General features: G+C 40.0%; 1 protein-coding gene across 1 annotated transcript in view; it reads right to left on the bottom strand.

Annotated features, from left to right (window-relative positions):
* KIF26B (kinesin family member 26B) overlaps window positions 1-24,640 on the bottom strand; it is a 301,427-nt gene that overhangs the window by 191,933 nt on the left and 84,854 nt on the right. Inside the window, exon 3 of the mRNA XM_061989833.1 lies at window positions 11,875-12,408. Coding sequence (XP_061845817.1) covers window positions 11,875-12,408 — 534 coding nt within the window. The remainder of the gene's footprint in view (window positions 1-11,874; window positions 12,409-24,640) is intronic.

Genomic DNA, 24,640 nt, shown 5'->3' with positions numbered 1-24,640 from the left:
AGTCTGCAATGAAGCTGGTGAAGGGTCTGGAGAACAAGTCTTATGAGGAGCAGCTGAGGGAGCTGGGAATGTTTAGACTGAAGAAGAGAAGGCTGAGGGGAGATATGATCACTCTCTACAACTACCTGAAGGGGAGTTGTAGGGAGGCGACGGTCAATCTCTTCTTGCTAGTAATGAATGATAGGACACAAGGAAATGGGCTCAAATGGTATCAGGGAAGGTTTAGATTGGACATTATGAAGAACTTTTTCACTAAAAGGGTTATTAGGCATTGGAACAGGCTGCCCAGGGAGGTAGTGAAATCACCATCCCTGGAGATATTCAAAAGACACATAGATGAGGTGCTGAGGGGTATGGTTTAATTTTGTGATGGACTTGGCAATATGAGGTTAGTGGCTGGACTCAATGATCTTAAAGGTCTTTTCCAATCATGATTCTGTGATTCTATCATTCTAAGTCTTATATCTAATTTCTTCCTCATAAAAGCCTAAATAACCTTAAAAAATAATTTCTCTACTTTTATTTTTTTAAGCATGGCAAAAAATGGACTGATTTTCTGCTCCATAGTGACATGCCAAAAGAAGGATCACTGACTACAGGCCATTGGAAGGGCTGAAAAGGTCTCACATGTCTCTTCACAAGATATCCTGTAGATATTTACTGTCATCTTGCACAATCATTTACACTATGGCAAAGATGGGGTCCAAATACTAGGTCCAACATAGAGCACTATTCCACATGCAGGACAGTAAAGAAACAAGCCTGAAGCATTCTAGAACTGCTACTTAGTGTGTGTTCATAAGAGGGGCTGAAACACTCTCCCTTCTACAACATTAGTGTTCAGAACTTGGTCTATTCAAATTCTTTGATTTTCTTAATACTAGCGGAATGGCATACAGTTACTGGAAGAAAAACAGAAACGTGATGCTCTGGCACTAATGGAGTGAATTTTATTTCAGATCAGAATCTATCCTGAAGTTTATGAACAATTTCTTTTGGAAAATAGCACAGAAGTCTTTCCTAGACAAAATTAGATAGATTAGATACATTTGTGTGTATATATACCTAAATACATGTACATTGAAATAAAGCAACCAGACCAAAGGTGATCAAAACATTCAGAAGTTAAATTACTATGTTTACACCTTAAATGATTAAATAGTTGGAAGCCTGTGGCCAGTGGAGTTCCACAGGGGCCAGTCTTGTTCAACATCTTCATCAAAAACCTGGATGAGGGGATAAAGTGTACCCTTAGCAAGTTCACTGATGACATCAAACTGGGAGGACTGGCTGATTCCCCAGAAGGCTGTGCTGCCGTTCAGCGGGATCTCGACCGGCTTGAGAGCTCAGCAGGGAGGAACCTCATGAGGTTCAACAAGGACAAGTGCCGAGTCCTGCATCTGGGAAGGAACCACCTCATGCACCAGTACAGGCTGGAGGTCGAACTGCTGAAGAGCAGCTCTGCAGAGAGAGACCTGGGAGTGCTGACTGATAATAAGCTAAACATGAGCCAGCAATGTGCCCTCATGGCCAAGAAGGCCAATGGCATCCTGGGATGCATCAAGAAGAGTGTGGCCAGCAGGTCAAGGGAGGTTCTGCTCCCCCTCTACTCTGCCCTGGTGAGGCTTCATCTGGAGTACTGTGTGCAGTTTTGGGTTCTCAGCTCAAGAGAGACAAGGAACTTCTGGAGAGAGTCCAGCGCAGGGCCACCAAGATGATCAGGGGACTGGAACATCTTCCTTATGAGGAAAGGCTGCAGGAACTGGGGCTGTTCAGTCTAGAGAAGAGGAGACTAAGAGGAGAATCTCATTAATATTTACAAATATCTAAATGGTGGGTGTCAGGAGGTTAGGGTGTCCCTTTTTCCTGTTGTCTCAAGTGACAGGACAAGCAGTAATGGAAAAAGCTGGAACACAAAAAAGTTCTATTTAAATAAGGAAAAATGACTTCACTGTGAGATCGAGACAGCCCTGGCACAGGTTGCCCAGGGAAGGTGTGGAATCTCCTCTGGAGGATTTAAAAATCTGCCTGGACATGTTCCTATGTGATCTGATCTAGGCAGACCTGCTTCTGCAGGGGGATTGGACTAGATGATCTCTAAAGATCCCTTCCAACCCATACCATTCTGTGATTCTGTGGGATTCTGTGATTCTGGAGAAGTGTCCAGACATTACTGCTGATGGGAAGTAAACAGTAACTTCATTATTTTCATTGCTTCTCACAAGAGTGGCCTTGCTATTTCTTTCTTAAACTGCTTTTATTACAACCCACGAGGCTTTCATCTTACTTTCTCCCATCCCTGGCTTGCTGAATAGAGTCCCTCTAAAGCAAAACTGTTGTGTTCAAGTGTTTTCTTTTCAGAAGGCACGGTAACAGCTTGTTGTAAACGGTAAATTGTATGAACTGTGCAACTGATAAAAATTCCAGCTCAAGTAATATTTGAAGATAAAAATCAATCAACTAGCATGACATTTTTAGCCAACCTCTTCTGTTTCCAAAGTTTTTCCAAAACGTTCTGAATTCTTACAATTTCTCTGTTTCATAATCTGCTCTGATATCGATTCTCTCAGGCAGGCACAGAAAAATCTTACTTCCACATACGAAAAGACAAGATGGCCCACGTTGCCCTAACAAGAAAAATTTATTTTCTCAATTCTTTACAAACTGTATAGCACCAGTCTCAGGAGTATCTTTCCACTTTCCACTACATCTGTTTCTTAACACATAAAGCATGGGACAATAAAGTTTGTTTCCTTCAAATGTATTGCCAAGTTTCAATTTTGATGCTCAAAGTATCTGGGGTCCTTTTACAGGAATGGATTTGAAAGTCTGCAAAATACTATATAGTGAACACTCCAGCTCTCTTTCAGTTAAGTTTACATTGTATGTTTCCTAATAGAATTTCATTTTTCCCCACTCCGTGTCTGTGAAGCATTTAAAAAGTCTTGGGAGCATATTCTCTAATAATCTAAGCACAAACTATTATTTTTCTCTATGAGTTGTATCTACTGCCACATTCCTTTGGCTTTCTGTGGTACTTTCTGTAGTACCATCTATGGATTCTCCAAGAAATCACAGTGAGGCATTTCTACTCAATGTATTCACATTAGCCACAAGAATACTATCAGCAATAGCATTAATAAAAATCTTTTTTTCTTATGAATGATAGAAAAGTTTCCAGCAGATAAAATGGGATACTGAGGAGCAATCGGTTGTTTTCCAGTATATGTAAAGCATTTCTAACTAAGAAGTGTCACACTTGACATCATCTTTACTGGAGAACGTATGAAGAATAAGGTGCTCTGTTATTTATATTCATTATATCATAAAATGCCTAGAGGCCTCAGAACTAACAGCCCATTGCACAGTGCTCACTGTTTCAGAGACAAAGCATGGAAAAGGGCAGGGAGAAGAGGCAAGTACTCATATTTAATGATTAAAGCCATTAAGCAGTGAATAGAAAAATGAAGCTGAGAAATCCATATGACTCAGCTTGGAATCATCTCAGAACCTACATAACCTGCACATACATAACCTCTGTCTCAAGACCCTTTCCAGAAATCTTTATCTAGCCTTGGCTATCATTAGGCCAGGTGTCTGCATTTTACCTACTTTTGTATAAATAGGAATAGAACCTGATAAGCTAATCCCTGGCAATGTTTAAAAGCATCTTTACAAAGGTTCTGAAGTGCAAGAAAACACTCAGGAGATAATCACCATCACTACTAAATCCTGGCTGCAAGTGGCACTTCCAGGCATTTAGGATTATGGAGGTGAAGACCCTTGTGATGACTGACTAAGGCAGAAAATAATTAAAAGTTGGTAATGCAAAAACTAGATTTTCCTTTCCAATGCACTTATTTATGTGAAAACAACTTGATCATTTATTTCGCATTTACATCAAAAAAATGTAATAAAATAGACAAGCTTTAGGATGACCCTCTCTCTGATGCTCTTGTAATTTGTCAGGGAGGCCTGGTGGATAGAAACAACTAGCTGCGCTGTTCCCCTAAGTCACCTGAATAGTAGCTGGATTTATTATTTGCTGAACAGGACAAACAATGCTAGGCTTGGTTTATATTACTTCAAAGTAAAAAAAAAAAGAAAAAAAATCCAAAATCTTCCACTAGGCCCCACTTAAATCTACCAACATCCAAGACCCTTCACTTCACAATGACCTTCATAGAAGCTGGTCCAAATGTAGAGAAAAGGCTTTCTGAGCATATTTTCTTTGTCAGTCCTGTCTGTGATCACTGCTATGATATATCTGTATGGTACAATTGAGAATCGTGTCACATCCATTTTTACCTCTTGCATACTAGCAATGAATTTCACAAGAAGTACTCAGGGACCGGAGAGATTGATCAATTAAGAACTGATGATATCTCATTACAATAAGGTTTCTTATGATGTATAATTTCTTTAATAATTCTTGAGTTTATTTTCAATCTTCTATGGTGCACTGCAAGAATCAAAGAAGAATAAAACAGAGATGATTGTGCTTATGATTTGTGTTTAAATCCAGCAACACTGCCTGGCTCCAGCAGCCTAAAACCAATCAGAAAAAAAAGCAATACTAAACCCTATCTATGAGCTATCTATCTCTAACAGGAAAAAATATCACTCTATACATTTTAAAACAGATTCTTTTTTTCAAATTAGTCCTAAATCCTACTTTTAGTAAAAACCTTGACTTTCTTGAAAAGTAATAGATAGTGGAGTAAAAAGTGTAAAGAAATCGCAGAAGTCACATCACAGGTGTTTTATAATTATCCAGTGTCATCAAGCTGCAATCATGGTAGATCAATGCAGCCACAATGAAGTTAAATAAGCAGAAGTTATTTCAGCAGGCATAGCTCCAATCTTTCATTCTTCTGTCTCTCCCATTAACCAAAAGCCTGTGTATAAATTTAGACAGCTATTTAATAAACACATATATAAACACACTTTCACAAATTAAAAAAAAAAAATCACACAATTTGAAGTAAATCATGACAGATGCAGGTCACAACAGAAACACCTTACTTTCACTCCCATCCATACAACTATTACCTAGCACTGGTTACAGCTTAGTCACTTGACATTCACATCTACTAGTCAGACCTGAGACTTTCTTGGTTTATAAAACCTGTATCTTCAGCTGCCTTAATGACATGAGAGCTGGTGACTCTTTGTGCTCCCACACAAGGAAGAGCTACAGATGCTTCTGCTGAGATTTGCAAGTTACATCAACTGCAATGGGCACCAACCAACCCCTTGGAAGATGAAAGCTCATTACCTTCCCTTCCCCTTCAAACTTTGGAGCAATTCTGAATCCAACTAGAGAGGTTAGGTGGAAGTGAAAGGTGAAGCGCAATTTCATTTCTCCTCAGAGCAGTTAGTACATTTAAAAGTTGGTTTCATTAGCTGGGAGGGGCTTTTTCTCAGCCCTATACAGATGGAATCCTTCCTTATTCTTCATAAAATAGAGCTAGGCACACTAAAAATTCAAAAGCTGCTGCACAATCATCTTTCTGCAAAGTTGAGCCCACTTGGAGCACAAGACACCCTATTCAGTCCCATCACCACAGTTGTTCTTGTACTCTGGCTGATCAGATCCTATGGGGCCAATGCTGATCTCATTCTTATCTGTGTTACACTGATATAATGGAGTGAGAAAGAAGAGAGTCTGGCTCCAAATGTATTTTATCTGACAACACCCACCTCTTAAGTTTGCAATGCTCTGAACAACCAACCACTTTAACTCAAATCCACTGAATTAAAGAGAGCTGTCCCAACAGAGAATGTGATGCTCCATTTCTGACACCATTTCAGAAACACTTTTGAGAAAAGAAAACAATGGTTTTACATGATAGCTGTGTGGAATCACATTTCAGAGTTACATCAGACACTAGCTATTTCTTACTTCCCAGAAGCACAGCATAGCATCAAAGAAAAAGGCTCTGACAAATTATTTTTTGCACAGCAATACAATTTTTCATATTTAAAGGCCCAAATCTTTTGCTAACCCAAATCAAAGGTTAGAACAGGTTTTAACAAAAATAAAGAAAAATATTTACAACAAATTTCCTAAACCTAATCTGAATTCTATGTCCCATTTACATAAAACATTGTGAGAAACAAAAGTCTCAGTCAAGTAGACAATACATTGATGTGTGCCTTTGTTGAATGGCATCCCTTGGGAATCTAAAGAGAAACTCCTAAAACCTTGCTACTAATTCTTTTGTCATCCCCTCCCTCCCATCTCAGTTAGAATGAGTTACTCCTGCTTTTATACATTTCTGTTTTCTCTCTTCATGCACCAGATGTTGAGCAATGGTAAAATATAGGAGGAATATCAGCCAGAAGACTGAATCTTTATGCAGTGTTGAAGACCAACATATTGCTCATATGACTGATTCAACCTAAGAGAGTTTTTAGAAGCTGTGACTCTTCACACTTTTTAGTATGAAATTTTAAAAATACTAATAATTCTGAAGTGTACATTTTCATTGAACTCTGGCAATGTTGAAACTGTTGGAAAGGCACTTGTCAGTAAGCTGTTTATCACAGACCCCTATCTAAAACACAGTACCATTCATCTGGTGTTTATCCTTCACCAGGTTCAGGTTCTAATCTAGGCTCTCTCCCCAGCTGCCACTCAAGGGCCACATTCGGAATAGACAGACAGAGTCTAAGAGTAAGTATATCACTATCCTTCCAGTCAGTCCAGTTACATCTATGCTGGAAAACTTCAGTGGCAGTTTCAGGAATTCTAGGCCTTAACTATAAATTGGATATGTTTAAAAGAAGCCTTCTCCACAGAATATACAATATCAATTGCCTTATGCTATATGGAAATTTATCTCTGGGTTTTTTTAAATCCTAATGTCAGAAAGAAGAAATTTTGTATTGCCCACAAACACATAATCCGTTTATGAATTTTTCTAAGCTCTTGGCCTCAATACTATTTCCACGGCAACGAGGCTCACAGAACTGTATGTTGCACAAAAAACATATTTCCTCTTCTCACTTCCAAATTGTCTTTCTTTTAACTCTAAGTTTTTGAACTATGAAATCAAGCAGAAGCTGAGCATTTTTCTCTCTAATTCTGTGTGGGAAACACACAATTTTGTGTCAAAGTATCAGTTCATCTTTTCCCTCTCTATCCTATCTCTACATCATTTTTCTCACTGTTCAAACACCTCAGTTTATACTTTTGCTCAGTGATGCAAACAATCAGCACAGCTATTATTTTAGAAAAGAAGCTAGTCTCAAATGTGGACAAAATCCTTAAGCTACAGAGCAGCGGAGGAAACCGACTCCAAATCCCCACTAATTGTGATTTTCTGGCTTTTGCTAATTTACAGGATTAACTTACTCCTCTAATAGTCCACAGATTTCTTCCTTACATCAAGTTGAGTCATGCGGTTTTCATACTCATAGGATAAGCCTACTTAGTTCTCTATAGTCCATGGGATACCCTTTACCTCTTTCTTCCCTTGGTCACTCCAGTATCATGAAGGGGTAAAGTAATGATTCTAAGGTCATTAAGCCATGCATAAAAATGTTTTAAGAGATCAGATCACACCAGAGTAAAGCAAAAAAGAAACTCCTTTTACAGTTCACAAAGACTTCAGCTTCCATCTTGATGATATCAGAGAATCAGTATACAACTGGGTTGTTAGTTGAGGGGGTGAACAGGAGGAATGAAATATAAATAGTCGACTCTTGTACTATATAAATTGAACATCAAACAATCATGACAAAATGTCAGTTGATGACATACACTTACTTCAGTAGGGTCATATATAACTATCAGTGATATGGTTTAAAAAGGCTTTTAGTCAGAGGAAAGCTACTTCTGAGACAACAACTAATGCATGGGGGAAGAGGGCAACTCAAGAATTAGGCAGGGATTTAATCTCAGTGTCAATGAATTTGTTTGACAATCTGTTTCTTAGTGCACTCAAACAATCTTTGGAAGTAAAATTACTGCACTTTGAGTCCACAGTCCCACTACAGAGTTCAGGTCACAGAATAGAAAAAAAAAACCAAAACACCAGTGGAGAGTTTGCACACATTTTTTCAGCATCATCATCCATGAGCTTGCACTAACAGACACAAAACTTTATACTTTGGGAACTTCTAGAGACAGTCCAGCACAGGGACACTAACACAATCAGGGACTGGAGCATCTTTCTTACGAGGAAAGGCTGTGGGAACTGGGATTGTTCAGCCTGAAGGAGACTGAGGGAGGACCTTATTAATACTTTAAAAGTATTTAAAAGGTGCATGTCAAGAGGATGGGGCAACACTTTTTCTGTAGTGTCCAGTGACAGGACAAGGGGTAATGGACAGAAGCTGGAACACAAAAAGTTCAAATTAAACTTAAGGAAAAACTTCTTTATTGTTCATGTGTGGGAGCCCTGGCACAGGCTGCCCAGGGAGGGTGTGAAATCTCCTTCTCTAGAGGTTTTTCAAAACCCATCTGGACACGTTTCTGTGTGACCTGATCTAGGTGGACCTGCTCTAACAGGGGGTTGGACCAACCCTGACCATTCTGTGATTCTGTGATACTATGTTCAGGGAGGTGTCACGCTCAAATGCAGATCTCATGCATTCAGTGACTGAATTGCCACTGAAACACAAGTAATCAAAAAAAAATCTGGATCAAAGCGTAATTGCACAAAGGTACAATACCTCCTGCATTAGGTACCTCACTGAATTGTGTGTGGTCATATAAGAACATAGTACTCGAAGAGACAATATACAAACTCCCTTTTTATTTTATTGCTAAGATGCTTTGACTTTGGGAAGCAGAGAGTAATATAACAGACACTTGTTAGTCTACAGATGGAGCAAGTAACTTGACTACTGTACCTTGCATTATATGCTTATGCTTTAGAAGCTACTTAAATTATCCTGGCACTGGTGTAGCAATCATTAACATTTTAGCTTTATCCTGTGGAAAACTTTAAGAAGTAACAGAACCAGCAGCAAGTGGAAGAGAAATAAACTAGAGAGCAGAGACTTGAAAAACAAGCTTGGAATCAAAATTCTGGATAGGAGTACCCCACACACAGGCATTGTCTCTATATCTGAACTCTCCATCTTATGCCCAACTCTAATCATTACCAGCTTCTTTGCAAATGCCTGTGCCTGAAAGAACTGATGTGTTATGAGACAGTTGTGACCTAAGTAAACTCCAAACAAATCATTCATTGCTGCAAAACTCCAGAACAAGCTGGTGCTTTCTCAGAGAACAGTGTTCTTCTAAACATATATTATACATAAAGAGGAAACAGAAAGCATGTACTATAGGCTTTCATCAATTGTACACAAACAAAGTCTTTGATAACTCCCTGAATAGGCTTGAGATCATTACGCCTGGGGCCAAAAGGCTGTCAGTAGTTTAAGATCTCATTTTCCAAACTTTTGGTCAAAAGAGTCTTTTCAAGTGCAGGGGAGAAAGGAACACTTTTTACTTGAATTAAGTTCACAATCTTTTTCCTTACCAAATTTACACTTCACAGCCTCAAGGTCTAGAGCAGGAGATGCTCACCCATATCAACAGGCATGCCTTCTGTTACCCATCCTTCACTTGTCAATGGCCACAATGTCTTTCCAGTTCTTCGGTTCACTCAAATCTACGGAACACGTTGACCTAAGCTTTTTTTAGTTTACCTTTTGAAATAATCTACTAAAGACATGAAAAGATTCTTATACAGATCTGAGAAGGTGACTAAAGGACTGAGGAAATGTCCACCATTTTATTTTCTGCCGCTCACGCCACAATTCAGTTAATACCATGATTTGGTTTAGAGGCACACCAACATGCAACAACCATGTGATTCATTCAGATTAAAGGAGGGTACTCTTTCTAAAGAGGAACAACTACTTCTAAATAATGGAGTGCTTTTAATCCATAAAAAAACGTGTTCAGTATAACCAGCTTAATACAGTAATTATTTTCAACTTCTTTCTCTTTCAAAGCAAACCCTTAATCAGTCTGAACTGCTAAGGACTCAAATCTATCTTATTCTTTAATAATATTCTTTAATATGGTGGTTTTGATACTTTAGCAGCTTTGGATAAACTATTAAAAATGTTACAAATTCCATTTTGGATCATATTCTCTATAAGAATTAAGAGAAGCTATCATTTCATTTGGCTCCTACTCCAGGCCCAAAGGTTTCTTTTTCTTTAGAAGTGTTGTTATATAACTGGTAAGCAACAAAAACATACTTAACACTGTGGTATCCTGCAATTCACATCACCAGCTGCACAAAAAATTACAGCCTTTCTCAGGTAAAACCTCACCCATTTAAACGAGTTTTCTCTAAGCAGGGAAGGATTGAAATCCCTTTGAGTGAGAAGAAAATAGTAGGGAACGGTCCTTCATCTGACTGGAGTCAAACTACAGGATCAGCCTGTAAACTTCTGAATATTAGATTCTCCTTAACAAATATTTTTAAGACAAAATGAACCATCTAGAAATTGTGAACATTTTTAAGAAGAAAAAAATATATTGTCATAGAAGTTGAACCTAAAAGATGATTTTAGATGAAATGATTTTCCTAATACAAAGAATGATTTTTCTGTTCTCTTAATGTGTGTGCTTTGTTTGGGCTTTTTTCTTAGATCAGATTTTTTTTTTCTTAGTTCAAACTACAATCACATACTGACCTGCTCAAATGTGATTAGAGGTTCAATAGAGCATAAATCCACAAAACCATAAAGTCACATATTTTCCAGATAAAATAACTGTAGTTTGCTTCTGGTTTTACCAAGTTGTCTTTGGTGCATGACAATATCTCAGTGCTTATGAATAACATCACTTTTTTCTGGCTTGGAAAAAGTTACTCATACTGATAAATGTTAAATATTAATTTAGGGATCTATCTTGAAATCTGTTCATAACTCAGTAGAAAGACTGACTTCCAAAGACGTTTATGTACCTAAACAATCCAATAGGGATGGCTGGGAGAGCTCAGAAAGAATAGGCTTGTGTCACAATCTGTGACATTAGTGCTTGGGCACACTGAAAATCCACCTGCAGCTAAGTGTGTCAGAAACCCTACCTCCTGTCATAAAAGGCCTTTCTGTGCCAGCTGGTGTGGATGGGTTCTACAAGTAACTATTGATGTGGTGTACCAGAAGATGGCAGGTCAAAGCAAAGGAAAAGAACGTGCCAAGAAGTACATGAAAACCTCCCCGGAACTGCTAAGCTCTGGAGACTACTGGACCTCTTGAATCCATGAGAACTGATAAAAACTGAAATATCAAGAATCAGTTGAATCTGCAGAAGACCACCAGCATATGCTATTGTCATTTAGAATTTATGTAGTTCAGAATACATCAACAAAGGTCGTGCCTGCTATATGTAGAAAAGACTATAGGATCATATGTGCATCCAATGAACCAAAAGACTTCCTGGGTTCTTCCTGAATATCAACTCAGAAGTCACTAGCACACTGGTGCCCTTTCGCCACTTGTGAGTAAACAAGAGTTGTTGGCTCCCAGCTGTTGTTACAACCAAGTATTATGAGCAAGGGCAAGTGAGAACTGTGTTAGGGAATAATTGCATAATTGCATATGCATTTTCTTATATACATGTATGAATGGTTCTCTACTATTGAAAACAACAGCTTAGTTCTATCATTAAAAACAGCTGAATTAATAGAAGTTTTTCTAATACTGGTTGCAATCTGTGTCTTCCTCAACTCGGTCTCCTATCAGGTAAATAGGAATTTATAACACTCCTTGTTCTGGTGCTTACTTTAGGAATGGCTCTACTTCTATCAACTTCTATCTATGCAAGCAGTGTTGGCCTGCCCATGCAAGCTTCTATGGGGAAAAAACAAACATGTTTTGTTCTTTTAAAGTACTTACTTGGTAGGGATATAGAGTGATGCCATTCGTTCTTGACAAAGACCAGGTGCCATCAAGGTACTGATGAGCCTGAATGGCCACAGAGTTGAGAACGTTACCATTGCTGGGGCTGGTGTCCATTTGAAAGCCGGCTTTGGCTTGGTGTCCAGGAGAGCCATTTTTCTTCTCCACCCCACTCACAATTCCTAGACTGTTGGGTTTTCCACTGTGCTTGTTGGCAACAAAGCCTGTATAATTAGATGTAGCATAAGGAGCAGGCATGTATGCCCAGTCCCTGGGTTGCAGGCTGCCCATGTGTCGAGGACTCACTAGCGTGGGGACATTGGAGAGAGGTGGGGGAGATCCTGGAGAGGCATCATAATGTTCTGAGTTGGCAGCTTGCTCTGAGGTCAGTACCATCTGAATGGCCTCTTGCTTCAATTGGTTCAAGTGTGTGGCACAAACATCACATCTATTGTCCTTCTCATTCCATGCCTTACGAATGGTGTTGGGAACTTGGAGCTTGTCATGAATCACTAAAGAGAAACCTGGATCCTAAAAATCAAACAGAGAAGGGAGAGGGGGAGACAGAAGAGAAATGTTTAACTATGGTTACCAGAGTGAAACATTATTACTGATGATTGTGCATTTCAAAAGGCCATTTATAAGATAAGCTTAGAATGCAAACAAAGACCATTACATATAGTCAACATACGCCAGCAGCAGAGCTGAACAAAAATGAGAAACTAGACTGGGTTGAAAGAAAAGAATCTTTACTGATAAGTGGCAAATATTATAATTCCACTGCAAGCTTCAATGCATAGCAGATAGAATGAATTAACCTGCTTCACCACTGCACCTAATTTCTGGTTTGAATGAAATCTAGTCTTAGTTACACAGCTGAGATCAAGATAAACTCCAATCAAACCAATGGGCTTGTAGCAAGGCTCACAAATCCATCTACTCATGAATGCCAGCTTTTGGTACTCAGAAAATCGAGGAAATACTCTGGCAACAAAAATGTAAAATTTCATACCGTGCCTGTAAAGAAAAGTAAAAACCCAAAAGTCCCATCACTCTCCCAAAATCCTTTTCAGAATTCAAAACAGATGACTATTTTATGAAGTTTTCAAGAGCTTTTCAGCATTTCCTTTAGCAAGAATATCTTCAGCCAGGAAGAAAAAAAACCTCAAACAAAATTTTTCTGTTAATGAAATATACTACTACTGAAATATACTACTAATGAAATATACCCACTACTGTGGGTATCTGCTGATAATGTAAAATAATCGTATTTAGAAAATAGCACAAGTATAGGGTCAATAACTTGTAAAGAATAATTTTCTGCTTGGAAAACATAGTCTTGTTACAAAACCACGTGATCAGGTTTAAAACCTCTTGCCTCAAATCCTTACCTCATGAGTGGATCTTTGAATGTCAGTGCTGCTCTCCACAGAGCAATATGCCACCCTGATCTGACCACAGTCACTCAGTGTTGGCCTAAACTTAAAAGTGCTTCAATACACTGAAAGGCTGGGGCTTATCACCAAACTTGTCTCGGTCTTACAGTTTCATGCAGTGTCAGACACCTACATCAATGATGTGTGTGTTGCACAGAGCAAACGACGACAGTTACATGATGGAAATATTTCTTGGCAATTTCACATCACATTTTTGTGGTTTTACAGACCACATAGGGCATATCTCACCATTCCTTCCTTAAGTTTTGGACACTTATGGGTGGATTTTCTTATAACTACTAAAAAAAGGTTTACAATTGGTAGTATCAGAATCTTTTTTCTCTTCATCTTTGTGGCTTTATCAACTTCAGTAGCAGAGATCAGATTGGAAAGGTGCAGGGTAGGATCAAAGCCACACAAATAGTCACCACCCTTGCCAGGTAATTTGATGAACCCCATGTCATGCAAGATAGACAGATTTCATGCCTTGCCAGTTTGGCTGTGCTGGGAAAGAATAGGCAGGGGGTATAATATAGGGAGGGAGAGAATTCACTGGTACAGAGTCATATTCATTATGACCCGTCTTTATTATATACTCAAGCATTTTATTTTCAATGTTTAACTACCGTGAACAGTTCCTCAGCATGCAGTGATTAATTGATTCATAAATCATGGTGTCTCTTTATGCACAGTAGCAAAAGAGCAGTTCTAGCCCCAGAAACCCAAGAGAGTCATATAAGCTGATGGGAAACAACAGGAGTTTGAGATCTGATCAAGCCTCAAGCTGGTCATTTCTATTCTACGCACACAGTGGGTGAGAGCATCAAAGTGCATCAGGAAGGCAGGAACTGGATTCTGCACCAGCCCTCCCCCCTTAACCTTTGGGAAAGGGACTGGTGGAAAAACAGGAGGGGAAAAAACAGAATGCAGAAGACGTCAAATCTTATTTTCCATCCCAGATTATAACTAGGTCAAGAAATCACATCAGAAATTGTACCCCATCCATGATGCCAGGTATGCAGGGAAAGGACTCTCTTCCCATAATGAGCTAGACAAAGCTACCTATAAGCTTAAGTGAGGTGTGGGTCTTCTTTCCAGGCTGCACTGAATCAGTCCAGGAAAAATCCTTGCCCTCTCTTCCTACAGCTTGCTAGTACCACAGAGCTAGTTGTTGTTCTCTGAAAGTTAACTTCTTTCAGGCAACTGGGCTTGAACCCAGGTAATTATACATAACATCCAGATCCACCAGCAGCTCAACATGGAAATTCCTGGATACTATTATAAATATTCCAAGGAAATAAAGCCTTCTCAAAAGTAAGCAAATGTCAGCATGATATAAATATTCAAGCAGCACATCAACTTTAAACAGTGCTGGACAGCAGTGAATTCATCTTCATCTCAGTGTTAAAACAAATATCAGATCATTCTCCAACACAACAACAAACAGAGAGAGAGAGGGAGGGAGAGAGGGACGGAGGGAGGGAGTCTGTTCCTCCTCAGGAGCAGAAAAGAGGAAAATAGCCACAACTTGGATTGATTACTTCCAGGACTGGCCTTACTAATCTGTCAGACTCTACTAGATGGATAGCTCAACACTGGATCCAAGTCTGAAATATGAAACAGAAAAGCCTACAGGACAGCAAATAAATTTCGAGAAACTCAGGTTCCAGAAATACACTAGTCAAATTTTGTTCTCAAAACAAAGCTGATAGAGCCTAAAAGAGAGTTTGCTTTCCAGTTCTGCATTGGGCAGCTTCACTACGATTTCACAAAAGAATCGGTTGACAGGCTTGCAACACATTTAGCAGGAAGAAGGCCAAAGCTACACAGTCAATACGCCCCCACTTAAAAAGCAGAGAAATACAGCTACATGGCACTCTGTTTCAGTATTTAATCTGCAAGCAACCTGTACACATTCCCCTAGGAATACTTAGTACTTCAATAAACAGGACCTTGTCCCATAGGCATATGACAGTATCTTGTCCTATATGAAATAGTGATGGGCAAGCCTCACTAGACAAGCACTTTGAGCTCCTTGCACTAACCAGCAGGAGTTGGAAAGGTTATACCTACTACCAAAACTGGTGAAGTCTAAGAAACTCCACATCCTCTGGCATTATAGCAGGTTTGCTTGTGAAATCTGAGGTTGACACTGGAAATACCATTTATATATTGGCACTCATTTCCAGTCCTGACAGAACAAAGTACTGTGACACTGAAAACTGAAACAGAACTTAAGACACAAAAACATTTGGTTTGAGTTCAGGGCAAAGGTTCATGATGGATTCTCTTATTGCTGTAATGGTTCACCCATTTTTAGTATAAACAGCATTACTGTAAACTCCTATTCCTATAATAAACAAATGAAGGCCTGTAAGAGGTCTGAAAACTTCAAGAGATCAGTCACCACACAGACCATAGCATAAATGCACAAGGCAAGTAGTGAACTAAACAGAGTGCACACTGAGTTTTGTTGCAAGGAGCCTTTTAATGTTACCTGTGAGTTTTCAAGCTCAAGTAAGCAACAATTCCAGCTATATTTACCTGTTCATCTTCTCTACTGTAACCAGTTAGTAATTAATCCCTCATCTTTGGTCCTGAACTAAAAACCCACATGTAAAAAGATAGAAGGAAGGAAGTTTGGCTTTATATAGACCCATCATAGACAGTGCTTTACTCAGTGAAAATGTACCTAAGCTGGTAAGAAAGAAATACAAGGAAGAATTTCTTAACTGTGAGGGTGATGGGGCACAGGAACAGGCTGCCCAGATGGGTTGTGGAGTCTCCTTCTCTGGGGACATTCAAAACCCACCTGGATGAGTTCTTGTGTGACCTACTCTTGGTGGCCTTGCTCTGGCAAGGGGGTTGGACTAGATGATCTTTCGAGGTCCCTTCCAGCCCTTGAGATTTTGTGTTTCTGTGTAACCAGGCACTACAAGTAACACTGAAGTACATAGACAGCTGTACCAGGGTAAATGCATTCTCGACCTCATGGAGGAGGAGGAGGAATAGTACTACTATTCATGCACCTCCCTTTGTAAATCTGTACCTCGTGGTTTAATTTTCATGATATTTTAAACTCCATGAATTTTAACCTTCATGAATAAAGCAGACTACAAAAAGAATAATCCTTTCCTTCCTGCAACCCACCTTGGTCTCTGCCTTCCTCAACAGAGAAAGCAAACAACCAATTTTAGCATGAACCACAGTCAGTTTCACACATAGATTTGCACAAAGCTCACAAGGAGACTTTGACAAAAAGAGGCAGAGCTCAACTGGTAGACAGAAAGGTGGGCAAGAAATAGAATGAGCAATGTGCACTTTTAGATATTACATAGAACCTAGTTGATTATAGATTCATACATGAACACCTCATACACATACTATTTCTTTCTAAATGTACAGCAGTCAGACACTAATGTAGGACATACTCTCTAAGATTTTGTGCACAAACGCATTTGTCTTGTTCAGCTATAGCCTACCAGAGTTAGACACTGTAACCCTGTGTCATTACCTCAGAGAAAACTATACTACGCATCTCAAGACTTTCCTACCAAATTGCATTCTTCAACATCAATATTATTCATTGCTCTTAAGGGAAAAGCAACAAAGTAAATACTAACTAAATCACAGAGGTCAACTTCCATTTCAGTATGCTCACAGAAGACTCTAGATCTTTTGTGTCTGAAAGGCTCCAGGTAGCAATGAATGCTAGTATGTGATCCATCATGTAAGGTGAGGGGAGAACTAGGGGAAAACAATGATCAAAGTTCTGCATAGGACGAAGCGTACTGTCCAGACTCTCTCTCTCCACAGGCAGGGAGTAAAAGAACTAATTAGGAAACATTAGTAGGAGAGAAGCCTTAACTCTGATAAAAAACACATGTTTTTCCATGATTGTGAAAACATCTCTTCCCTAAACACAATTCTGTTAGTCCATGGTTGGTCTCTGTTTACTGGGGGTGGGTGGGGAGGGGGCAGTGGAAATCTTTTCTGTTCTTTTTTTCTTAAGGGTGTACTTTCCAGCCCAATAAAGAGATTATACTTGTGAATTTACTTTCCAGAGGCACTTGGGCTATTTTCCAAGCAACTCTGCAACCTAACCTAAATATATCCTATCATTTTCTAAGTTCCATTTCAGAGATTTGCTGTTTCCAGCATTCCAGAGCCCCAAAAGTTGAAAAACAGCTCCTCACTGTTACAATGGCACCACTTCTGTTAAGGCAAAATTATGTTCAAATAAACTGAAGTCAATGGGAGTTTTTCCTCAAATAAGCATGACAGGATACACACTATGACTATAAATCAGCAGCACTGTACCATCAAACTGAGCTGGAAGCCCTTGGATAAAAATCAGTTACCTTTGCTAAGTAAAGACTGAATCATCTGAATTGTCTACAGTGGCAGGATTTCCACAAGCACAAGCAGCGTTGTGGTAAGTAAAAGTCAAAGTTGCACATAAGCAAGACCAAGGGGCTAGTGAGGTGGCCTCCCTTGTTCTATTGCTATGTACCTGACACCTTCTCTGGGCAAGACTACTATGCCTTACCTGCTTGGTCACAGAAGACTTCCCTCACACTCAACATACCTCCTTCACAAAAGCCATTCATTACTAGTCCTAGTTGAGAAAATGAAACTATTTCACTTCCTTTGCTAGTAAAAGAGAACAATCTTCCCTTGTCCTTCTTAAACTCTTCTTTCCCCACCAAGAACATTCCCTCACATAAGCACCATTACTACCTGTTGGAGAGAGAAGAGGCAATTCTGAACTGGAGAGCGTTAAGTAGAGAACTTGAGCAAAAGGAGAGGCAGAGGTCATGAGGAAAGCATAGTGGAATAAGAGGCTTTTTACATTACAGTTTGTTTTCAGCAAGCCCTTGTAAAGAGATTGTCCTATCAACTACAGTAAAAACACCTCTGCAGTGTTATCATCATATCATATCTTTAACTGTTGCCACTTTTGTCCCTTCAAACCTGAACAACTGCTTTCTGCTACTGACTTGAGCCTTCACTTTCAAAAAGGCCATGAAAGGGCTTGCTGTCTTACAGTCAATATTTTTGTTTTGTTTTGTTTTCTAATTGCTTTATGGATTGGCTTATGGCTTTCATGACAGATCAGCACTGTTGGACTTAGAGCTGTACACATCTGGCACATAGGTGTTTGCGTTAGCATTTGATAGCCAGATGGAAGCCAGATTTTTAATTGGGTTGGGAAGAAAAGATGAAGTAAGCAGCAGGAAAATCTAAATATACATCCAAGCCTTGCCCAATGAGCTCTGCTACATGGTCATCTAGAGCTCTGCAGTCCAGACTGAATCTGTGGCCACAGAATGCATAGGGTGTCCTGGAGAGGAGCTTCTTCAACAGCTATCTGGTAGACAAACTCACCTGTTGCCAAGGGGACAGAACTTGCCAGCACCCTTTTTATAACACAAAGAATAGAAACAAACCCAGAGTTTCAGAAACCTCATCATTTGTGCTGGAAAAAGCACCAACTCCATTCTCTCCTCTTTCCTTGCTTTCTATTTTGCTGCCTGAATGTTGTAGGATTGCATTTGCTTTCTTAGCCACCAGAGCACACTATGAGCTTGTGTTCAACTGATTATTCACCTTGACCCCCTACTACTATTCTACAGCATTGCTATGAGCAGTCTCATGTCACACATGCAACCCAGATGTGTCACAGATGCATTTTTTATCAAGTTGCCAGTCACCCCACAGAACTCAGTTGCTATTACTGCCTCTTCAGTCAAGCTGGGGGGCTAGATACAAATTTGACCCAATATTGTTATAATTACATGCTTTCAAGAGTTTATAAACTGTTAGCTTTGTCAACCAAGTGTTTTGCCTCACTCCTCACCATAGTGGCATATTTTTTCATAAAATCCTTCTGATAACCATTTGCAAAGACATCACTCTTTATTGTTGATATCATCTTACCCATCCTTTCAAACCCATCTGGGATAAGCATGAAGCATAACTGACCTAAGATTACATGGGCCAGGCCTGTTAAAATACTAGAATAACATTAGTTTTGCTTTGATCCTTTCAAATTTCCCCATTATTCCAAGGTTTGACAAATATCAAATCAACAGATCATTTGAACCTCTTTGAGTAACCAGGTTATAGTAGCAATTACTTCTCTGACACACCTCCAAATTTTCAAAGTTTAGCTGGCTTTTCCTGTGTGAAAAGCATTACAGTAGCACTGTAGCACTGAGCTACTATTGACACTGTAACCAGTGATTGCTCAAACAGCTGTTATACCTGAAGAATGGTAACTAAACATCACAAGTGTGAAGGTCACGACAGTATCTGTGACACCTACATACTCAGTGCTCTGCTCATTTATAGAAGGGTTTGTAGCAAGCTGAAACCTCTTGTATCTCCTTTTCAAATAAGAATCCTACTCCTTTTATTTTAGGCAAACAATCATCAGAAAAACTGTTGGGTTTATTTCATAATTTAGTATTATAAAAAGAATAGATAACATTTTATATGAATTCTGTTCAGCTTCAGCAGATCTACAATTGACACGTGTCAGAGAATAAAACAAATTTCTGTCTTCAGCTTACGTTTGTATCCTGGTTTTTTTAAACCATTTCTGCATGCTCACTCTTATGTTTATATGTCAGTAGCTTTAAATTGCAGGAAAGACTACTGTTTTGGAGGGGAAGGAAAGGAAAAAAATATCAATTAGTGGCTTTTACAAGGAGTAAAGAGATTTGCCTTTGCACGTCTCATCTTCCTTTTGGGGTTTGAGAAGGTGTTTTTTCATTCACTCAGCTTTCAGAAACCATTTTACCAATTTCTCCACTTCACACTGAGGTTCCAGTCTTGTTCAGCAGAGCTACCTTTCATTCATCTTGGATATGCTCTCTTCAAGGAACACTCCTTCAGGCTCTCTGCTCTGGTTTCTTTTCTGCAACTGTCAGATTTCCACACTTCTCAACTTGACTGGAGAGGACTTAGGAAGGTCAAGGACATAGATTGACTCTAGAGCATTGTAAGCCTTAGTATAGCATTAATTATGGTCAGTTAAAACCTGAAGAGTTTTACTACAGTTTAATAAAGACATTTGAAATTCACATGTTGAGTTGACTGACTTTCATGTCCTTGTATATGAAAAAAACAGGCAATTCAATCTTATTTTTCACAAAATTGCAAGTAAAATCTTGTCCCCTTTATTTAAATCAAATGGAGCTTATCTGTGTGCCATCTGGGAAACAGAAAAATCATTTTGCACCTAACCTCTGGGAAAGTGTATGACAATGGCAACAGCCACTTTGTAGTAATAATGAAGTCTCATCCATGAACATTCACAGTCAGATGCACATGAAAAACATGAAATGTATTTGCTTCTTCTCTGTCTTTTCATTTTGCATTAGATAGAGAACATTGTTAAACAGATGTAATTTGGAAATAGGATTGAGTCTCCCCTCTGCACTGGTTCTCAGTCTTTGTACACGTGGAGCATTTCATGCTTCATACAGACCTGCTCTTATCACTCAGCAGCAGTCACATCCCACACCAGTATTGACTGGGTATTTCCACCAGCTTTTCATTCCAACTGAACCAAAGAACACTCCCGTCAGTATCTGCGAGCTGTTATATGCCATCTTTAGGAGCCATTTCCTTCATGTGAATGCACTCAGGATTCCAGAAAGAAGGCACTGTGAAAGTTGGAGGGTTATTTAAGATTGTGAAGAACAGTTCCAGATCACTGTACAACCCTTGAGAAGATGGAATACTTGAAGCTGATGGTGTGAATTGCAGGGGTGGGGAACACAGCCACAAACAGGACAGGACAGGGACATGAAGGATGGGGAGAAAACAAGGCAGTGATCTATGAAAGAACCCTTTTTTTTCCCCAACTAATTGATTATATAAATAATTTAAAGATCTACTGATAGGATCAGAAAAAAGACTTTCTGCTATGCTTCAGGTGGACAGAAGTTGCATAAGAGCATCTGTAAGCAGCTCTGAAGTGTGACAGCACCTGTCTGAAGCATCCTTCTTGGCACACACCAGGCCTGCAGCAGACTGCTGCTTTAAATAGCAGACATACACCAGGTGCTGACAGCCACTTGCTCTACAGGCAGCTAATGTCCCCTGCTGTCTAGCCATACAGGCTTTCATACTTTCACTTCAAATCTGCTAAATCTTTCTCCTGCAGTAACATTTGGCCTGTTATCATTTACCATCCCCTTCTCATCTCAAGACACTCACTCACAAAAGGGCTGTTCTGCTTGCTCCTGTCTCAGGATTCTTCAAATTCCCATCATGTCCAAGATCAAACTATATTTCAACGACTCAGTCTCTTGGAAATCCCCATTTTTTCCTTAGAGGCAAAAGTATGGCCATCCTGTTCCTCTCCTGTCTGCAATACAATGCCCATTCTCCCTACCATGGTTTGCACAGCCTTTTGCAGTCCAGCCTCAAGCTTACCAGGCTTAACAGGTGCACAGTTCCCAAACCCAGCAGATACCCTTTGACCCTTCTGCCCCTCAGCCACGACATCCTGCCTCACTCTGTGCAGTAATCCCAGCTTCAGGTTAATTTATACCATACCTACTACTCCAGATCTGCATCACATTATTCATTATTTTTATTAGTACTTGTCTGTGTTTTTACTAATAATGTGAACTGAGAAAAGAAAAATCCCAGTGCAACCCACTGAAATTTTATTTCTAACAGTTTTACATTTTCTCTAGGTGGGTTACATTTGCTTGTGAAAACTCCTCAGGTTTGATGTAATACCAGATGGTTACCAGATATAGTTTTGTAATTATATCTGTTTCGATTAGCAGAGTTATATTAAGAGCTTATTAATGATCTAATTATCAAATTGTCTAATATTCCGTGTGCATAAAAGAAATTAAGCAAACCCATCACTTGTAGTTATTGCCTGTGAACCCCTAAAATGAAATGTAACATATGAAAGACTTTTCTGGAAAATGAAATTTGTATATTTAAATACACTTGTTTCTCTAGAACTTTACCACTTCTGATGCCCCCATACTCTACACATTTCTCATGTACAATAAAGATTAGATATATTGATACAATATTTATGCTTGTACAAAAATATTACAGTTATGTAAACAAACACAAACTCACCACACAACTGAAAATCTTTATCTTAGAGAGTGCTGAGTGCCCCCAGCCATGCAGCCAATGAAATCTAAGAGCATTAGAATGAAAGAACATTTACTCCACTTAGGGCAGGAAGCAGGAGCACAGCTCAGCTTTTCAGCTGGGAACAATTTCAGGAGCAAAGCTATTTGCAGGTTTCTACTCTAGTTGCAAGACCAGCTTATGTTTGGCTAGCGTGATCAATGGTACAGAATTGAGTTGGAGGCCTGTGGCCAGTGGAGTTCCACAGGGATCAGTTCTGGGGCCAGTCTTGTTCAACATCTTCATCAACAATCTGGATGAGGGCACAGAGTGTACCCTCAGCAAGTTCCCTGATGACATCAAACTGGGAGGACTGGCTGATTCCCCAGAAGATCAGCGGGATCTCGACTGGCTTGAGAGTTGGGCAGAGAGGAACCTCATGAGGTTCAACAAGGACAAGTGCAGAGTCCTGCATCTGGGAAGGAACAACCCCATGCACCAGTACAGGCTGGGAGTCGAACTGCTGAAGAGCAGCTCTGCAGAGAGAGACCTGGGAGTCCTGATTGATAATAAACTAAACATGAGCCAGCAATGTACCCTTGTGGCCAAGAAGGCCAATGGTATCCTGGGATGCATCAAGAAGAGTGTGGCCAGCAGGTCAAGGGAGGTTCTGCTCCCCCTCTACTCTGCCCTGGTGAGGCCTCATCTGGAGTCTTGTATCCATTTCTGGGCTCCTCAGCTCAAGAGGGACAGAGAACTTCTGGAGAGAGTCCAGTGCAGGGCCACCAAGATGATCAGGGGACTGGAACATCTTTCATATGAGGAAAGGCTGCAGAAACCAACCTGCAGGAAAGGGGCTGTTTGGTCTAGAAAAGAGGAGACTGAGAGGAGATCTTATTAACATTTACAAATATCTAAATGGTGGGTGTCAGGAGGTTGGGACATCCCTTTTTTTCTGTGGTGGCTAGCAACAGGACAAGGGGTAAGGAAGAAGCTGGAACACAAAAAGTTCCACTTAAATATAAGAAAAAACTACTTCACTGTGAGGATGACGGAGCACTGGCACAGGCTGCCCAGAGGGGTTGTGGAGTCTCCTTCCTTGGAGGTCTTTAAGACCCAGCTGGACATGTTCCTATGCGACCTGATCTAGGTGAACCTGCTTCTGCAGGGGCGTTCGACTGGATGATCTCTAAAGGTCCCTTCCAACCCCTACCACTGTATGAGTCTATGATATAAATATTTGGGGTATGCAAAGGTGAGGAAGAAGAAAAGACTCTGAAAAAGCTCCTGAAAGTAACAAGAATGTACCAACTCTCAGCCAGAACAGAATTACTCTGCCACAACTGTCACACACAGCGTGAGGATAAACTGCAGAGCATGGGACACTTTTTCACCAGACAAAGCTCATTCTCCAGCCCTGGGGCAGTTGCACTGTTTAACTATGCCAACAGAGCTCAAGTGGTAGAATGTGTGTTATGACAAGCTGGTAACACACAGCCTTTTTCTCTTAAGTCTGCTGCAAACATGCCTGCTGAATTTCACTAAACTGTATCTGCGTGTGACTTTCTACACAAGCTATAAACTAATCTGTATGTTTCAGCTCTAACTCAGCGGACTCTGTCTGCATCTGCTAAGGCAGAGATTGCATAGGATTCGATAACTTGTGCCAAGGGTAGGTGACAGATAGGGTCTGAGAGGCTAGTGAGTGCAGGAAGATGTGTGGGAAGGTAAGAAGCTGTGCTCAGGATGGACGCTGTTGGGTTGCTGAGTGTGGCTTTATCTGAGAAGTGAGCTACAGCTCCACTCATTGTGGCTTTTGCAGATGCCAGAGGACCTGCCTTTTGGCTGCTCCCTTGAAAGATGATCCAGACAGCACCTACCACAGCAGCACTGACTGAAGCTGACATAGCTGCACGATGAAAGGCTGCTCTGAGGGAAGGTACTGGCTTGTGTCCAGAGGCTGATGGGTCCCTTGGCTACCAGGTATCTGGTGATATGGGTATAGCACAAAGTTTCATGAATCATGGAAGTTAATACAGACTAGAATATGATTCTGTTGGCCTTGGTCAGCACTCTGGGAACACTGATGCTTCTGAATGCCAACAGCAAGGAGCGAGCAACATTGTCTAAGAGTTACCAAAACACTTCTGTAGGCTGGTAAATGCTCTGTTTCAATATATACCTTTACAGTCAGATTTGTGGCATTGGGG

Source organism: Colius striatus, chromosome 2 (genome assembly GCF_028858725.1).
Source record: "Colius striatus isolate bColStr4 chromosome 2, bColStr4.1.hap1, whole genome shotgun sequence".
Lineage (NCBI taxonomy): Eukaryota > Metazoa > Chordata > Aves > Coliiformes > Coliidae > Colius > Colius striatus.
The sequence above is the reverse complement of the archived record's forward strand: the minus strand, read 5'-3'. Positions and strand labels throughout refer to the sequence as shown.